Below are 18,127 nucleotides of genomic sequence, written 5' to 3'. Positions count from 1 at the left end.
GCCCCCAGTAGTGCTCTCCCCCTTGTAGTTCCCCCAGTAGTAGTCCCCACCTTGTAGTGCCCACCAGTAGTAGTCCCCCCCTTGTAGTGCCCCCAGTAGTAATCCCCCTTGTAGTGCCCCCAGTAGTAATCCCCCCTTGTAGTGTCCCCAGTAGTAATCCACCTTGTAGTGACCCCAGTAGTGCTCTCCCCTTTGTAGTGCCCCCAGTAGTGATCTCCCCTTGTAGTTCCCCCAGTAGTGCTCTCCCCCTTGTAGTTCCCCCAGTAGTGCTCTTCCCCTTTTAGTGCCCCCAGTAGTGCTCTCCCCCTTGCAGTGCCCCCAGTAGGGCTCTCCCCCTTTTAGTGCCCCCAGTAGTGCTCTCTCCATTTTAGTGCCCCCAGTAGTGCTCTCCCCATTTTAGTGCCCCCAGTAGTGCTCTCCCCCTTGTAGTGCTACACATAATAAAAAAAAACCACTTACCTGAATCCCCGCTCCCGCCGCCGCCATCCGATCCTCCGTTCGTCCTCCTGGGCTGGGCCGCTCTGCATTATGGGAGAGACGTCATGGCGGCATGCCGTCTCTCCCATTACCCACTGCAGCAGCAGCTCCTGCAGTGGGCGCAGCAGCAGTCAGTGAGAGTCTGACAGACTCTCATTGGCTGCTGATCAAAACAAACACACAGCTGCCGGCACCGGCGGCTGTGTGTTTGTCAGGTACTGTGTAGCGCTGACCAAACGCCGTCCAGTCAGTGCTACACGCTTGGTGCAGGCAGCTGTGTCACAGAGACACAGACTACCCACGGCCAGCGGCCCGCATGGCGCTGGGGCCCGGGGGCACCCTGCCCCCCAGCCCAGCCCGCCACTGCCCTGAGTGGTCGGATCCATCCATTATGATCACTCATGTTTGTACAGACGTGTCCTCATAGACCTAGACTGAATACACCATGCAGCGTGAGACACCTGGCATGAGTGAGCCACCAGGTTCCGTGCGACTCTGTTTGCGCTGAACGTCTTTTTTGCCCAAAAATGCTTCTTAGGGCCTGATTCAGCAGTGCACACTAGTGCACTGCTGAATGCAGATTCCCGATGTTTGGGAATCTGCACAGATGCATGACCCCACTGGCAGATGGGCAGCAGACTGTCAGTGATTGAAACGGAGGCGTGTCACCGCCGCTGGGGGGGAGGGAAGAAGCCAGGATCTCCGCAAGCTGCCGGAGATCTCCTCGCTTCTTCATCTCTACTGCAGCAGCCAGCTGTGTGACCCCATGGGTCACCTTAGTCGTTCGATGTCCCGCAGAGTATCTGATGCTGTGTTGGACAAAGCAGCTCAGATACGTAAAGCAGCAGGCAGCGTGATGCCTCATGCTGTATTACCATATCAGAACAGACAGAATGGCAAAGCTGCTTGCGAGCAGCTTTGCAATTCCGTTTGACGCTGAATCGGACCCTCAGTCTGCATTGATTCATTTGATATATGACACTTGTATATCTGTGTGTGGCTGAGTCTGTAAATGAAGCACAATGGACCTTGGCGGTCGCTGCATTGTAGCACTTCATATATAGATTCAGACTCACATACAGATATACAGTACAAGTGTCGCATATCAAATTAATCAGTGTAGTCTCCTAGTGTAATGCAACTAAGATGCGTTTTCAGGAAAACATGATGCAAATATGAGGCTAGGTGTAAGCAGCGGGACCTGACGTGCCGAGTGGGGCTGTTTGGCATGATTGCAGCAACAATATATAAGGCCACATCTGTAGCTAAATTGGACACATGGTTCTTGCCCATAAACTGGCAGAAATATAATCTGCCAGTGTATGGGCACCTTATAGATACAATATGTTTTATGTGTATATATATTACATTGTGTCTTTGATCCACAGATATCACTCTCAACCCTGTGCAATTTGGAAATCTTCAGAATATCCATGACCCAAATGATGAGTGCACAGACTCAGATGAGACACAGAAGGCTGACACAACCCGCTGTTCCCAATACGTAAGTAACATCTCCAGGCATGATCAAGTATTCACTGGACCAATTTCATTTGCCATCATGTCATTTTGTTGTGAAACCTCAGAAAATGCCATTGCACCAAGCTCCGAATGCGATACATTCCGGAAATTGGATGCGGCGGGCAACGCCATCTAACCAATAGAAGCCTATGGGCTTCTATTCGCATTTCCCCCTAAGAGGGACCCTCTGCGGCATGTGCGGCACTTGATGCATGTGCAGAAGGACTCCTGAGTCCTAAACCCAGAAGTCCTTCTATTGCCAAGGACAGTTCTTACCGGGAGAGCCATCCTTTGTGATTTTCCTCAAGCATACAGCATTAGTAAATGCCGCTATGCTTGCGATGAGTGCGTCATGCAATCTATTACTATCTGTATTTTTGTTAGTGGTTGTAATAGCATCGCTGCTGCTATTTTAGTGACTTTGAGTACTTGTTTTCCAGATTTGCACAGTTTTGATCATAGTGATTTTAGATCAATTTATCAAGTTGGATAATAGGAAAATAGAAACTATTTACAGTCTTTACTTTTAGTTCTAATATATTACACATAGCAAAATAGTAATAGAAGAGTTTATCTCAGAAAAGATTAAGCATTGTAATATCTCTTTTTTGTCTTTTAATCAATAACTGGCATACAATTACCATGGCCATTAGTGTATTAATGATTTTTTCCAGAAAAAATGACTGATGTGTCTAGTTTTTTAAAAAAGTGGTTATGTAAGGAATAGAACTTCTCCACAGTGATTTTATGACTACAAGAGAATTTTACGGATTTATTCAAATATTTTCACTCCTCACTGATATAAAGCATAATTTCTTCCTCAGCGCGCTGTCTGTGAAGAACACTTGGGACACTCTGCGTTTTCAGACTGTCAAAGTCTCCTCAATGTGGAATCCTACATCCAGGCCTGTATGCTAGACATGTGTTCTTGTGATCAGTCCCAAGACACCTTCTGCCTGTGCAGCACTATCTCCGAGTATTCCAGACAGTGCTCTCATGCAGGTGGACGCCCAGGCAACTGGAGAAGGGACAACTTCTGTTGTAAGTATTTTTTTGCTCTATACTATATGCCAATGACAAATGATATGTGTAGTATCAGTCAGTTACAAAGTATAACTACCGGTGACCTGGGTGGTGTTTAAGTCATAGGCTCACAATCGATTTTTGTTTTCTTCTTGATCACCTATTGAAACAATTGTGAGTTTATGGGGAAGATCCTGAATGACATGCAATGCCAATGTCCTGTATATTAGTAGTTTTTGCAAATGAGCATGCATCTTGGGGGCATATGTATCAAAGCTTGATGTGAGATAAAATTATGAGATATATATCACCAACCAATCAGCTTCTAACTTACATTTTGCAGGCTGTGTTTAAGAAATGATAGCTTGGAGCTGATTGGTTGGTGATATATATTTCACAATTTTATCTCTCATCAAGCTTTGATACATATGCCCCTAAATCTCTAAAGAGTCGCACAATGCATGCGTCTCACAGTGTCTGCGCACAGAGCCACAGGATTGATTGAGTTGCACTGGCTACAGAATGTACATTATTGGGCACTCCTGGGTGATGATTGGAAAGTGTCTAAACAGACATTCAAAGATATTTCGTCTGATGGGCCTGTTATTGAAGGGTCATGGGTAGGAGTGTTTGCAAACTCAGAAGCTTAGTTGCATACATTGGAGGCTATACTCTGACAGAGCTTCTGCATCTAGTATAGGGCTGGTGTAAGTCATGATGGTGCTTCTGGTAGTTTTGACTGCAGATGCACAAAGTGGGCGTCCCACCCCTCCCGCATTTAGACACACGGCTGTACATCAGGGAAAGGGCTGTTATTAGCATTAACATAAAGTGGCAGCTGCGACTACGGTAAATTATGCAAATACGGTTGCACCAGCAGCGTGGGACTCAGAATCAGCCCCAATGCGTTAGTTAAAACCTAAACTAATCAGTGAGACCAAAATGTATTAATAAGTGACGATGAATTGTAAGAACATGACATAGATGCAATTTCATTGCAAGTAGCTCACCCCAAGCTTACATTTCCACTTATGACAGTCATACCTGCACCAATGATTTTATATAGGAGGTTTGCTCTTGATGAGCCTAGAGAAGCAAAACTCTAATATCATTAAACTTGTTACTCAAGCACATACAGGTGACATCATGGACTGTCCTAATGAGGAGAGGTGAGAAGACAGCTTAGAGTTTGGGGGACTGTAGGCATCATTATAAACCAATTTATATCTCCATAACTAAAACAATCATATATTATATGGATTTTGGGGAAGTTTAATTCATGAACTTTGTTTCATACACAAGTTTGTTTGACAGCGCAATCAATTTCATGGGAGTCTCACATCACTGTGTTGTTCAGAGATATTACTCACATGCTACTCTGTGCTGCGTGGAGACCCTGCTCTCTACATCATGTAACTGTAATGTTTGCCTTTACGTCTTCCTCATTACATGCCATCGCCACTATCACAATTCACTCTCTCCTCACTAACATTGGCACACAAGAAGACTGGTCATTGCCACCCACAAGACAACACACTCATATCCTGAAATACTCTGTTTTGCTGCATACATTCCCATGGTCTGTTTGTTCAAACCCCCTCTTTTCCAAAGTCTGGCAATCCTGGACAAGCAGGAGCTGATGTGAATAAGAAAAGGTGCTCTGACCACAGTTGTTTCTCTAAAAAAATTAAGTCAGAGACTGAATTTACTTTTTCATAAAATAATATTCAAAAACAAAAAAAATTATAAATTAGATTTATATACAAATATCGGTTAATATTATTTTTATTTCAAAGTGCAAATTACAACAACAGTTTTCAAATGTATTTTCCAGCCAAGCAATGTCCAGCCAGTATGATTTATCAAGAGAGCGGCTCCCCCTGTAAGAATTCATGCTCCCATCTAGAGATACACAGTCTGTGTGAGGAACATTACATGGATGGATGCTTCTGTCCTGCAGGTAAGTTGTGTACAAATGTTAAACCTTATAATTTACAGTCACATTTTTTAAAAACATTCCAATTGCTCTAAGGGCCTGATTCAGCAAGGAACGCAGAGGAGACAATGCATGCACCCGTCCGCTGCGAGAATAATCAATAACTATAATCAATGCATATGCACAGAGACTGCAGCACAAGATGCAGATGCCCAGTGGCTTATTAAGCCGCCCATCTCCCTTTACTCAAAGCCTGATCGGTATGCAAGATAGCGTAAACATCGGTAACATCGAGAACCATCGGACCCATTAGCATATTAGTGGCTGACCTGAGCTGCCACAGGATTTTGGCCACTTCCTGTGTAGAGCTTACGGTATGGCTGCGTATGGCACTGCCTTAATTATGCATGCCCCTATAACGGCGCCCCAACGCACAGGCACGCCTGCGTACGCCTGACCACCCCCCGTCACCACCCACAAACAGCACTTCCTGTCAATCAATTTTGGAAGGGTCTGCGTACACACTGCGTGTAGTCTGCATACCCTAACCCGATCATACTGCCTAGTTTGCGCACGTGCATTGTGATGCATGCGCAGTGCGAAAACATCGGCCAAGTATGTGCGTTCTCTCCTGTGCGTCAATCAGGCCCTAAGTGAACAGAAAATAAGAAATCAATAGATGTGAGGAATTGCTCTGCTAATTAGGTTACATCATGTCAGAGAATGAGGAAACAATCTCAGTGTGCATCAGAGGAATGAGGAACTCAGAGATCTGGAAAAGTAGTGCTCAGATAAAGGGTTTGAGTATTTCACATTGGGGAGGTGTATCAAAACTTGGAGAGAGATAAAGCACCAACCAATCAGCTTTGAACTGACATTTTTCAAACACAGGGCCGTATTCAATTAGATGCGAAAAGCCGAGATCCGCGAAAAACTTCCACAATTCCACCCACTTTTCGCGTACGCAGAAAGTCAATGCAATGTGATAGGCGAAAAAGATTTGACTCTGAATAGCAGGAGAAAAGAAGTGCACATTTTTTATTTTGGGGTGCAAAGGTGGGGAAACCACTCAGTACCCTTGGAACAGCCCCCCAAAGGACAACTGAGTCTAAAAATTCCAGAAAAAACTTAACACCCCTAAAAAGTACTTTCATTTTGGGTGTGAAAAAGCACAAAGTGGGGGGACAGCTTAAAAAACTATCAAAATATGGTTCTGGGGGTGCTCTAAGAAGGGGCCAAGTGTTTTGGGGATTGCAGGTGCTTTTATGATTGAGGAATTTCACTTTTATTAAAACTACACTTTAGAGACATTAAAATATGCTAGTACCCATTTTCAGGTACCCCAAATTTGCCAGGACTACTTATTTTCTCTAAAAAATACTGCTTTATGCCATTTTTTAAATAAAAAAAATACAATATTGAGAGCGCTGGCAGACAGTTTTATATATAAAGAAATACATATTTTATTTTATCTAGTTTCCTTATTAAACCAGCTTAATGACATACACACACTGGTGGATGCCAAGCATTCAGTTTTATACATGCCAATACATATATCGCTGATACAGTATATCTGTGGATGCAATCTATTTTTTACAAAGTATATATTCACATCTCGCAAAAAAGATTTTATTGCCACTGTGCTTGTGTAGTCAGCTATAATCATAACTGGACATTATTTGTATCTAAAGCAAAATCTTGCACATTAAAAATACCCAATTGTCACTGTGTCTGTATACAAAGCCATAAACAGAACTGTTTGCTGTGTACTTAGTGATACTGCAGAACGGACATTCTTTTTCATAAATCTATACAAAATTGCAGTATATAAGGAAACATATGGTGTTAGCTGGAACTAAAAACTCATATACAATATTCCAGAAAAGGATAATATCAAGGGAGGATAATAAAAGCCTCAAGTGGATACACATTATAGGCTAAAAAGTGAAAAAGCTACAACTGTTTCTGTTTATCCTAAATGAGATCTGCTGTTGTTTATAGACCTGTGATCTTTTTATCTGTGCTTTAAATGCAACTGGTTACTATAATACCCCTTTTCCACCTAAATTCCGGGTCTGACCCGGAGTTGGAACAAAGGGCCTGATTCAGAGCCGGACGCAATTAGTGCTCGCTCGTCCAGAAAATAGGGGTGGCTATTCAAATCAACCGTTCGCTCTTTGCGGTCTGTTCACGGCTCTAGGTCTGAACGAGCGAACAAAACTTGCGGTTGTTTTTTTAAAAAATACGCCCCCTGGTCGCTCGCATCCTATGTCATGTCCGCTATTTATTAGATTAATTGAGTACATCGACCAGGGTATGAACTGCTCGCTATTCTTGTGGTTGGTTTTTGCTACCACAATTTTGCGAGCAGTTCTGACTATAAAATAACCCAGTGACGTGGTCAATGACGCTGCTGTATTAATTATGCACACCCTTAAAAAGCCCGTTTTGACCTATAAGCACGCCTGCGTTCTGATCTCCACTCCCCGTTTTCAAACACCTTCCCCCATTACCACCCACATACGCCTCCTCCTGTCACTCAAATTATCAGGCATTCGCTGTTTTGCGAGCACATAAATTTCGACCGCACTGACTGGTTCGCGCATGCGTATAACGATCCGTACGGATGCGCAGTTGGGCAAACATCACTCAGAGCGAACGAGCGGCCGCTTACGAGCGGCTCTGAATCAGGCCCAAAGTTCCTATCCGGATCAGGCCCGGAATTTTGCCGGCGCCTACTCGAGATATTCCCGAGTCAGCGCCGCTCACACCGCAGTCGGGTCTGCATAGACCCGGCTTTTGCGGAGTGAAAGTGGTCGCTTGGAGATGACGTCATCTCCAAGCGCCACTGAAGCCGGACCAATCGGCCGGCTAGCAGCGCACTCCAGGTCATCGTGACCCGAGTGCTCTGTTCTCACAGCAGGGTTTCACGGGCTACGCCCTTGTTAAACCCTGCTAGTTACCTGGGTTGGATTGCCGGGTCACTCGACCCGGCGATCCAACTCTCTCCCCTTTTACACCAGGGAGCTGCCCGGGTTAACCCTTCAAAAACCCAGGTTTTAGCTCCGGTGTATAAGGGGTATAACAGATAGTGGAAAATAAATTTTTTTAGTAGTAACATTGGAGGTGTATGTTGTAATTAGTTAATCAGTGAATTACATGTGTACGTTTAATAAGTATTCTTATTGGAAAAGTGTTTTTGTATATTGCGACGTTTTGAATGTGAAGGAATGTGTGTATGTCATTAATACCCCTTTTACACCGGAGCTAAAACCCGGGTTTTTGAAGGGTTAACCCGGGCAGCTCCCTGGTGTAAAAGGGGAGAGTGTTGGATCGCCGGGTCGAGTGACCCGGCAATTCAACCCAGGTTACTAGCAGGGTTTAACACGGGCGTAGCCCGTGAATCCCTGCTATGAGAACAGCGCACTCCGGGTCACGATGACCTGGAGTGCGCTGCTAGCCGGCCGATTGGTCTGGCTTCAGTGGCGCTTGGAGATGACGTCATCTCCAAGCGACCACTTTCACTCCGCAAAAGCTGGGTCTATGCAGACCCGACTGCGGTGTGAGCAGCGCTGACTCGGGAATATCCCGAGTCGGCGCCGGCAAAATTCCGGGTCTGATCCGGATAGGAACTCTGTTCCAACTCCTGGTCAGACCCGGAATTTAGGTGGAAAAGAGGTGTAAGCTGGTTTAAAAAAGAAACTAGATAAAATAATATATATTTTTCTTTATATATAAAACTGTCTGCCAGCACTCTCAATTTTGTATTTTTTTTATTTAACTCATAAAAGAGGGTAGAGTAAATCCTCTGCTATAGAGAGCAGCAGGCTAGTCAGTGGTCAATTACTAGATTTATCTCAGGTGGCGGTGATTGCTTTTTCTTTTTCGTTATTATGCCATTCTTCACCACTTGTGCAAAGACGCTAATTAGAGGCTATTGAACCAATTTAAGTACCCCAAACAGTTTTATTAGGGCTATTTGGGCACTACTACATTGATCCCCTTTTTTGGGGGATCAGGCTGATTTCTCCGATTCTGACACCACTTTCCGCCTGTTCTGACTTCGCGGGTTGCCGTTTTCGCGTCTTTTGGAATTTAATATGGCAAATAGCAGGGACGTGCATGATCCACGTCCAAAAGACGCGATGTAGACGAAAAGTCCGGCTGAACTTTATCGGGGATGCAAAACTAATTCAATAACGCCCACAGTCTGTAAAGTGGCAGTTAGAACCTGATTGGTTGGTACTTTATCTGGCTCCACTTTATCTTTCTCCAAGGTTTGATACATCTCACCCACTATGTGGCCCTCCCCACCTCCCTGGGTACTGTATAAGTAGGAGGGGGAGGGCACTCTCCTACCAGCTTGTAGATGTTCCTATACGCTGTATACTGGCAGGAGATGGCAGAATTGTATTGAAGTGAGCAGCATATATTATTATTACATTTTATATATAGGGCACCACAAGTGGTCAGCAGTGCCGTACATACAGTACAGGGTACACAGAACATTACATGACAATACAGTAACCAAAATATAAACACAGCACAAGTAACAATTAGCAACACAATTCTCAGTACACAAAACAGCTGGGAAGGTGAAGGCTGTCATTGAAGTGCTAGAGAAGAGGGCTGTGAGACAGTAGGGAGGAGGACCCTGCTCCTAGGAGCTTACAATCTAGGGGAGAGGGCAGACAGATGACATGAGTGTGTAGATGGGGACCTGAGTGGAGGAAGTAGGTGAGGTAGAGATGGCTGAGGCAGGAGGGAAAGCGGCCTGGTGACACAGTTATGTGATGGAAGGGTATGCTTTGATGGAAGGGTATGCTTTGATGGAAGGCTATGCTTATGCTTTGATGGAAGGCTATGCTTATGCTTTGATGGAAGGCTATGCTTATGCTTTGATGGAAGGGTATGATTTGATGGAAGGGTATGCTTTGATGATATATCTAGCAGGATCAGGCTGATATAAATATAGATACATTTTTACACCTATCTTTTTTCAGGCACTGTGCAAGATGATTACAGTGACAGGGGCTGTGTGGCAGTTAGTGACTGCCAGTGCACACATCGAGGAAAACTGTATAAACCAGGAGAAACAATGCAGAATGACTGTGATTATTGGTAAGAAAGAACAATGCATGTGTCATCAATCTACCTACATTCCATTAACGTTATCATTTTCCTTTTTCAGTGTATTATAGGTTCCATAGTTCCATCACAATGATCAGCAAAACAAACAATTGATTTCCATCTCTGCTATCACAGACCTTCAGTCATTGTCAATATTTAGTTTAACAACGCCGATTAAAAGACATCCATAATGAGTTCTAAATGCATAAAAGATACCATGGGGTCTATTTATCAAGCAGTGAAAAGCGGGGAGAAGTGAACCAGTGGAGAAGTTGCCCATAACAACCAATCAGCTACTACCTATTATTTTATAGACTGTACTTGATAAATTCTACTTCAAAGCTGATCGGTTGCTATGGGCAACATCTTCACTGGTCTACTTCTCCACACTTTTCACTGCTTGATAAATAGACTGTGTGGCCAGAGCACAAAGCATAACAAATATGTGTCCATAAGAGCCAGCAATATATGATTATTACCAATTGCAGCAATCCGTGTGATAGTTCTCCCAATAGTCAGTGGTACCTGTTGAGTTATAGAAGCTTTGGAGGTCTATTTACTAAGCAGTGTTAGGAGACAGAGTAAAAAGTGATAAGAAAGTGATAAGGCGCCAGCCAATCAGCTCCCAACTGTCATCTCACAGGCTGTGTTTGAAAAATGACAGTTGGGAGCTGATTGGCTGGCACCTTATCACTTTCTTATCACTTTTCACTCTGGGCCTGATTCAGACTCGCTCGCGAGCGCTATGCGCTCGCAAGCGGGTCGATGGTGGCCCAGTGCGCATGCGCGTGACGGTGCCGGCTCCGTCATGCGCATGCGCAAAACCCGGATAGCGACGGGCAAACCGTCGCTCCGTGTCTTGTAACAAAGGGGGCGTGCTGTCGATGTTGAGTGACAGCATGCCTCCTTTGGTGGGTGGGCCGGGGGCGTGGCTGCCCAGACGGAGGTGTTCCCATGGGAATGCCTACCGTCTGGGGCCTGCCCCACTGACATCATAAGTGATGTCAGTGGGAGTACTTTCGGCTGTGTTAGAGCCGAAAGCACTCCTGGGCTTGCGGCAATGAGACCCTACCACAAGGGTCTATTCGCAAGCCCGATGGTCGCGATGGTCTTGACCATCGTGACCATCATCATGACCGCTCGCTATAGCTGTGGGTGGTCACCCACAGCTATGCGAGTGGCCAGGAGGCCGCTCTAAAATACCAGAGGGCCGGCCCTGATTCAGAGCGAGCGCTCTGTCAGAGCGTCCGGCTTTGAATCAGGCCCACTGTCTCCTAACACTGCTTAGTAAATAGACCCCCTAGACTTGTATTATTCATGTATGATTTATCACTTCAATAATGCTCTCATTTCAGCTTCTGTGAGTCGGGAAGATGGAACTGCACAGACGGTGCCTGCCCCGGAGTTTGTTCCATTGAAGGAGGGGCCCATTTCACCACTTTTGATGGAAAGACCTATACTTTCCATGGCAACTGTTACTATGTGCTATCTAAGGCAAGACACGGTCTAATCATTTCATAGTGTACTAATAAACCATACGCTGTACATAACTAGATGTTTCTTGCTTGATCACTGATATCTGATAGTTAAATATATTTAGCTAATATACTGTAGAAGCATGATAAATAGCTATCTACAGTAAGTATAATTAGCAAGCTGAAAGGAAGTAAAGCTTGGTAAAATTCAAAGTTGCTCTGAGATGAATGACAAGCACTATGTTCTGCACTATGGCCCTCATTCAGGCCCACTCACGAGCGGCTGTCCGCTCGCAAGTGGGCAGATGGTCTGCACTGCACATGCGCACGACGGAGGGAGCTCCGTCGTGCGCATGCGCGATATGCGCCGAGCGAAGGACTTTCCTTCGCTCGGAGTGTCTCATCAAAGGGGGCGTGCTGTCAATGTTGACTGACAGCACGCCCCCTTTGGTGGGCGTGCCGGGGGCGTGCCTGCCCGACGGAGGCGTTCCCAAGGGAATGCCTACTGTCTGAAGCCGGCCCCACTGACATCACTAGTGATGTCAGTGGGAGTGATTTTGGCTCTGATAGAGCCAAAATAACTCCTGGCCTTGCGGTTGAAAAACTCAACCGCAGGCTTTTGCTCGCAGTTTCGATGGTCGCGATGGTCAAGACCATCGCGACCATCATCCTGCACGCTCGTATATGCTGTGGGTGGTGACCCACAGCTATACGAGCGTCCAGGAGGACGCTCCATATTAATGGAGGTGGGCCCTGATTCAGAGCGAGCGCTCTGGTCAGAGCGTCCGGCTCTGAATCAGGGCCTATATGCTTCCAGCACGCAAAGGCTACCTTTTATAGCAGTACAAACATGTATGTCTCCTTTTATGCAAACACATGATACAATCAAGCATGCTGCAGACAAATGAGGGTGTGCACCTCAAGGGCAATACATACTAAAGCACACACTAGGTAAATGAAAGGATCCTTCAGAATACAAGTCCTATTCATTAAGAAGGTCTAAAAATCATTGCAAATAATACATATGAAATATAGATTAATGCTAATTAACGAATGGTTATGTTTTTGTCAACTGAATATTGTATTAAAATAAATCTTGAACTGATTCTCATTCTATTCTACACTTTTCATCCTGACGGACATATAATTCCTGCAATTTAAGGACGTGCCTCTGTTTAGAAGAATGAACCCTGTTGAGCTATTAATGACTACAGTCCTTTCTATTGCAGGGTAACGGAAATGAATCGCACATCCTCTTAGGGGAGTTAGCACCTTGTAGTTCTGCTGCGAGAGAGACTTGCCTAAAATCTGTTATACTCCTTACAGACAACCTGAAGAATGTGAGTATATACCAATACCTGGTAACCATGAGAAACATCACCGACCAATCACAGCTTACAGGAAGCCAGAACATTCCTATAAAAAGTTTCTCCAACTGTAATGTCTATTTTCTATTAGTAATACCATATATGTACTCTATGGTCTTACCCCTCTCTACATCCTATTGGAAATAACATAAGAGAGAAGAGACTAACAATATAATGCACCACAATAACTCTAATATCACTTAATTCCTTTAGGTTGTGACCTTCAAAGCAGATGGTACCGTATTATTGAATGAGCTTAAAATCACTCTGCCTCATGTCACAGGTAAAATCTCCAACAGTATTTCAATGTACAGCAAAATATCATTTAGATACAAGTATATAACATATCAATGTAATCATTTAACTATATTGTATGAGATAAAGAAATAACTTTATGTGATGAAAACCAATTCTGTCTCCCTGTGTTTCCTCCACAGCCAGTTTCACCATTCTTCAGCCCTCTAATTCCTATATCATTGCTCAAGTCACTTACGGTCTCCAGATTCAGATTCAGCTGTTACCCCTAATGCAGCTGTACATCACTATGGAGAAATCTGCTAGGAGTCAACTGCAAGGTCACTTAAATTCTGATTCACTATGTGTACAAAATGATAGATAAATCTAGACGCCTGTAATTTTACCGACGCCGGGAGACCGGCGCCTGGCATCCTGATCAAATTGATGCCGGGCGCCGCAGCGGACAGCCGCGCGGAGGGGAGGGTTAGGTCTAGGGCTCCTGGGGGGGTCTTAGGGTTAGGTACCCCCCCGGGAGGTTAGGGTTAGGCTAGGGGGAGGGAGGGTTAGGGTTAGGCACCCCAAGGGAGAGGTTAGGGTTAGGCACCCCCCGGGGGACTTAGGTTTAGGCAGCGGGGAAGGGGGGGGTTAGGTTTAGGCACTTAGAGGGGGGTTAGGGTTAGGCACAGGGGGGAGGTTAGGGTTAGGCACCCTAAAGGAGGGTTAGGGTTAAGGAGTAGAATTAGATTAGTTTATACTTACCTTTAGGATGATCGTGATTTCCTCCTTTGTTGGGCAGCCGCTGTCGGGATTTGAACCGCTGGCCATGTGGCCAGCGGTAATACATATCACACCCGCCTCACGACACTGGGATTTGAGACACAGTTCTTTCCTGGTTTACTCCCTACCTATTGCACAGCTCCTTTTGTGTCTCTACTTCTGTCATATGCTCCCTTCTTCCCCCACTATCTGTTTGAGTCCCACAGGGCCCTGTTGTCTGCCATCACTTCTCACTGTACATCTCATCTCTTGGGGAACTAATGACTTCATTCAGTCTCCAGTACCTCATCTATGCTGACAAGCCCCAGATGTTCCTCCCCTGACCTCATCCCTTCTTTATTATCTTGTGTAATCACATGGATGTCCTAATATTATCAAAGCTCATCACGTCCAAAACCGAGCTTGTGATATTCCCTCCTCCCCTTCAATTCTTCCTCACCACCAATAACTCAGCTATTTCCCCAGAGACCATAATCTGCTGCCTGGGTATCACTTTTGCCTCTACTCTGTGTTTTATTCCTCACTTCCAGCCTCTCTTCCAATCCTGTTACCTCCACCTTCCAAGTAGTGCCACTATATGCTTTTTCCTTACCAATGATGCTACCAAAACTATTTTCTGTTCTCTGTATAACCTTTATGTCTATGCTTATGTATGTTTTATGTTTTATGTATGTTTTCCCCAATGACCAGCATTAGAGAGCACTGTGACACCTTACAAATCACCAATAATAATAATACTAAAGAAATAAAAGCTGCATACAATATTTTTATATCGCTTGATATTATTTTTCTGGTGTGATATCTCTAATATCTTATATTTTATTTTAATTAGATGTATTATAAAAATGTAACGAGTCATTTTTGTGTTATAGGTCTTTGTGGAAACTTCAATTATAAGGAAGGAGATGATTTTAAAACATCAGGGGGACTAGTAGAAGCCACGGCATCAGCTTTTGCCAATACGTGGAAAGCCCAACCCAGCTGCCACGACATATCAGACTGGCTGGACGATCCCTGCAGCCTCAGCATTGAAAACAGTAAGAATGCATTTAATTATGTAATTAGGGTCCATGATAATGCTAAATTACTATACAGTATATATACTGTGTAACAAAAGATAGGATATTTGTAACCAGTTATATCAGATTGGTATATCAGACTATGCCAGACATCTAAAATAATTTCTTCAGTCTCAAGGTTGCAATCACTATAATCTTTAATATAACATAATAATACCTGATCATGATTAAAAAGCATTAAAAAAAATGTGACCCTTGCCCTTAGAAATTGCTTTACATGGTATCTTACATATACTATACTGGACTGATGTAGAGTTAGCTGCAATTGTACACTGGAATGTACAGTAGGCACAATAGCATTCTCTTAAAAAGCTGCAGCTATATGTATATGACTATATGTATATGCAAAGCTGTGATTATCTCAGATGGGCCCCAGCAACATATGTGCTCGGTTTACACCAGATTTTTATCACTTATACTTATGCCTATGCTTATAGCCATTAGTTTTGTTTGCAAAATACACATTAATTATTAGGCATCAAATAAGCTTCAAACACTTCTCTAATATATCAGAGACAGCTTCCCATATGAGAAAAACCTCAGAGACAACCTTTTGTTTAGCCATGCACAGATATAACCTATGCCCGGGCAATGGACAAAGGGCCTGATTCACTACCGTACGCAACTGCGATTAGGCACGCAATCGGGCAATTGTTTTGTTCTGCTCATGCGAATGCATCGCTGTGCGCTTGTGCGAACCGGCCGCTGCGATCGTATTGACTATGCATGTCCATCGCAGAATGACTGACAGTAAGTGCCATTTGTGGGAGGTGACGGGGGGGGGGGTGGTCTGCGAAATTCAGGTGTCCTAGTGCCTTTGCATGCCATTGCAAGCGCCTGTATAAATTAGCCACTGTGATGGCATATGCAGTCTGAGGTCTCATAACTTGCGTGGAAGTTAGCAATTTCTGAGCAAGGTCCAAGCTTGTGCAAGTGTGCGTGAGGCTGCGATGGTGCTCAGTTGTACTGATGGTTTTGCAGTCTTGTTAAACAGTACGTATGTGTGCTAAGTAAATTGGGTGTCCTTGTGTAGTGCTGCAACGAAATAGTGATCCCAATGAATTAGCATACTATTGCAGTTTAACTGCGTGCATAATCGCAATTGCAGCATGATTTCACATAAGATACACTATGCGAACTGGCATTGTATTTACTCTGCATCACCCTTTACAGTATGTCAGCAAACATTTTGGTTACTATTTTTTTTCAATAAAATGTTCAGTAATTTTATTTTTCAAGGTTTGAAAATTTTACTCATTCTTGTTGTAGACATATACATATATAGTACAATTTATTATAGTTAGCAAACCATAAACAATAAGAACATAGCAAATTATTTATTCAATTTAAATACTGAACACAGACCATAAACAATAAGAACATAGCAAATTATTTATTCAATTTAAATACTGAACACTGTTAAGATAATGGAAACTTATTCACTTTAGAGGTGCAAGCCAGCGTTCAGCTGGGTACACACTTTCTGATATATCGTCCGATCTTGCGATCTGCCATGGATCGCAATGACCATTGTATAGTGTGTACGGGCAAATCCACCTAATTCATTGTTTGATGAAATAGGTGGTTGCATCCAGTGGCGTCATGAGGGGGGTGCGGGCCGCACACCCGGGTGACACCCTCAAGGGGTGACGGGAGCCAGGTGCTGCAGTGTGACATTCTCCTGCAGCACCCAGCTCCTGTTATATAAGAGGAGCTAACAGTGCAGACTGCCCAGTCTCCATGGGCTGCCCCCGGAGTGATGTTATCGGGATCACCCGCGATTTTGCAGCCGGGTGTGCCTCAGGTGCGTTGGGGTATCCTGAGTGTGCACCGGTGTCAACATACCCGGTGACTCCAGTTGTTGTATTGTCCCATCTATTGTGCTGCACATCAGATGGGACTATTCCATTGATGGCATGATACTGTTACATTGTCATACGGTGGATCGTGTAGTGTGTGTGATATATCGTTACACCATCATTCAGGTGTGTACTCAGCATTACTGAGATGTTTATGGATAGCCCAGTCAAATTCTCTGTACTAACTGACAAAGGGGTCTATTTACTAAGCCTTTGTTGGAGATGAAGTGAACAGAGATAGAGTACCAGCCAATCAGGTCCTAACTGCCATGTCACAGGCTCTGTTTGAAAGTGACAATTAGGAGCTGGTTGGCTGGTACTTTATCTCCGTCTTCTTTATCTCCATCCAAGGCTTAGTAAATAGACCCCAAAGAGCTGCAGGTGCTGCCGTCAGTTTCCCATGTTACTGGCAATTAGTATTGAGACTATGAATGGTTTTCCTTTTAGCAAACCAATGTTTTGTCTTTTTCCAGTTGACCACATGTTTCAATTAGATTTAAATGACATTGTTCCTTTTTTTGTGCAGAAAACTATGCAGACTTCTGGTGTTCTAGGTTGGAAAAAGAAGAGACTCAATTTGCCATATGTCATTCTGCAATAGACCCAACTGAATATGCAAAGGTCAGTATCACTGAATGTGTACAGTCACCCGTTCATGTAGATCCTCATTTACTATAGTTTCCGACTTTTTTTTTGCACCTGACAGAGATGTCGTTATGACTCGTGTAACTGTAAAGACAGTGAGATCTGCATGTGCGCTGCTGTCTCATCCTACGTCAGAGCCTGCGCTGCCAAAGGGATCATCCTGTGGGCATGGAGAAACGGCATATGTGGTAAGTGGCTTGAACAAGCAATATTGTATATAGAGAAGACAGGGTGGACAGGCAATATTGGGAACACCAGGGTGTTGGTATTAGTTCTAATGCTATCGGCAAGGTGGTTGGTTTTCCTGGGGTTGGAGGGGCCCATTCTTTTTAAATCAAGCCTGATGCCCTAGGAAACCATTCTGACTAGCCCAGGGCTATTTGACACTTAGCTGGATACACACTGACAGATAGATTGGCCGATCAATTGATCGGCCAATATATCTGCTGCCCATCGGCCAGTGTGTATCCGCAATATGTCTGTGAACGATGTTGGCAGACATATTGCATTGGCTGTGCTGCACAGCCGATGGACAGATATGTTTGCAGACAGTGTGTACTGCACTGCAGACCGCCCGAACACATGCAGCGGCAGCCGCGGG

General features: G+C 44.3%; 1 protein-coding gene across 1 annotated transcript in view; it reads left to right on the top strand.

Annotated features, from left to right (window-relative positions):
* MUC2 (mucin 2, oligomeric mucus/gel-forming) overlaps positions 1-18,127 on the top strand; it is a 139,562-nt gene that overhangs the window by 21,636 nt on the left and 99,799 nt on the right. Inside the window, exons 5-15 of the mRNA XM_088471030.1 lie at positions 1,866-1,981; positions 2,823-3,039; positions 4,856-4,981; positions 9,961-10,078; positions 11,443-11,581; positions 12,792-12,902; positions 13,143-13,212; positions 13,367-13,504; positions 14,816-14,980; positions 17,408-17,502; positions 17,588-17,714. Of these exons, the coding sequence (XP_088327156.1) occupies positions 1,866-1,981; positions 2,823-3,039; positions 4,856-4,981; positions 9,961-10,078; positions 11,443-11,581; positions 12,792-12,902; positions 13,143-13,212; positions 13,367-13,504; positions 14,816-14,980; positions 17,408-17,502; positions 17,588-17,714 (1,422 nt within the window). The remainder of the gene's footprint in view (positions 1-1,865; positions 1,982-2,822; positions 3,040-4,855; positions 4,982-9,960; positions 10,079-11,442; positions 11,582-12,791; positions 12,903-13,142; positions 13,213-13,366; positions 13,505-14,815; positions 14,981-17,407; positions 17,503-17,587; positions 17,715-18,127) is intronic.

This window comes from Taudactylus pleione, unplaced genomic scaffold (assembly GCF_031769625.1).
Source record: "Taudactylus pleione unplaced genomic scaffold, aTauple2 ptg000109l, whole genome shotgun sequence".
Taxonomy (NCBI): Eukaryota; Metazoa; Chordata; class Amphibia; order Anura; family Myobatrachidae; genus Taudactylus; species Taudactylus pleione.
Note: the sequence above shows the minus strand (reverse complement) of the source record. Positions and strands in the feature narration are given on the sequence as shown.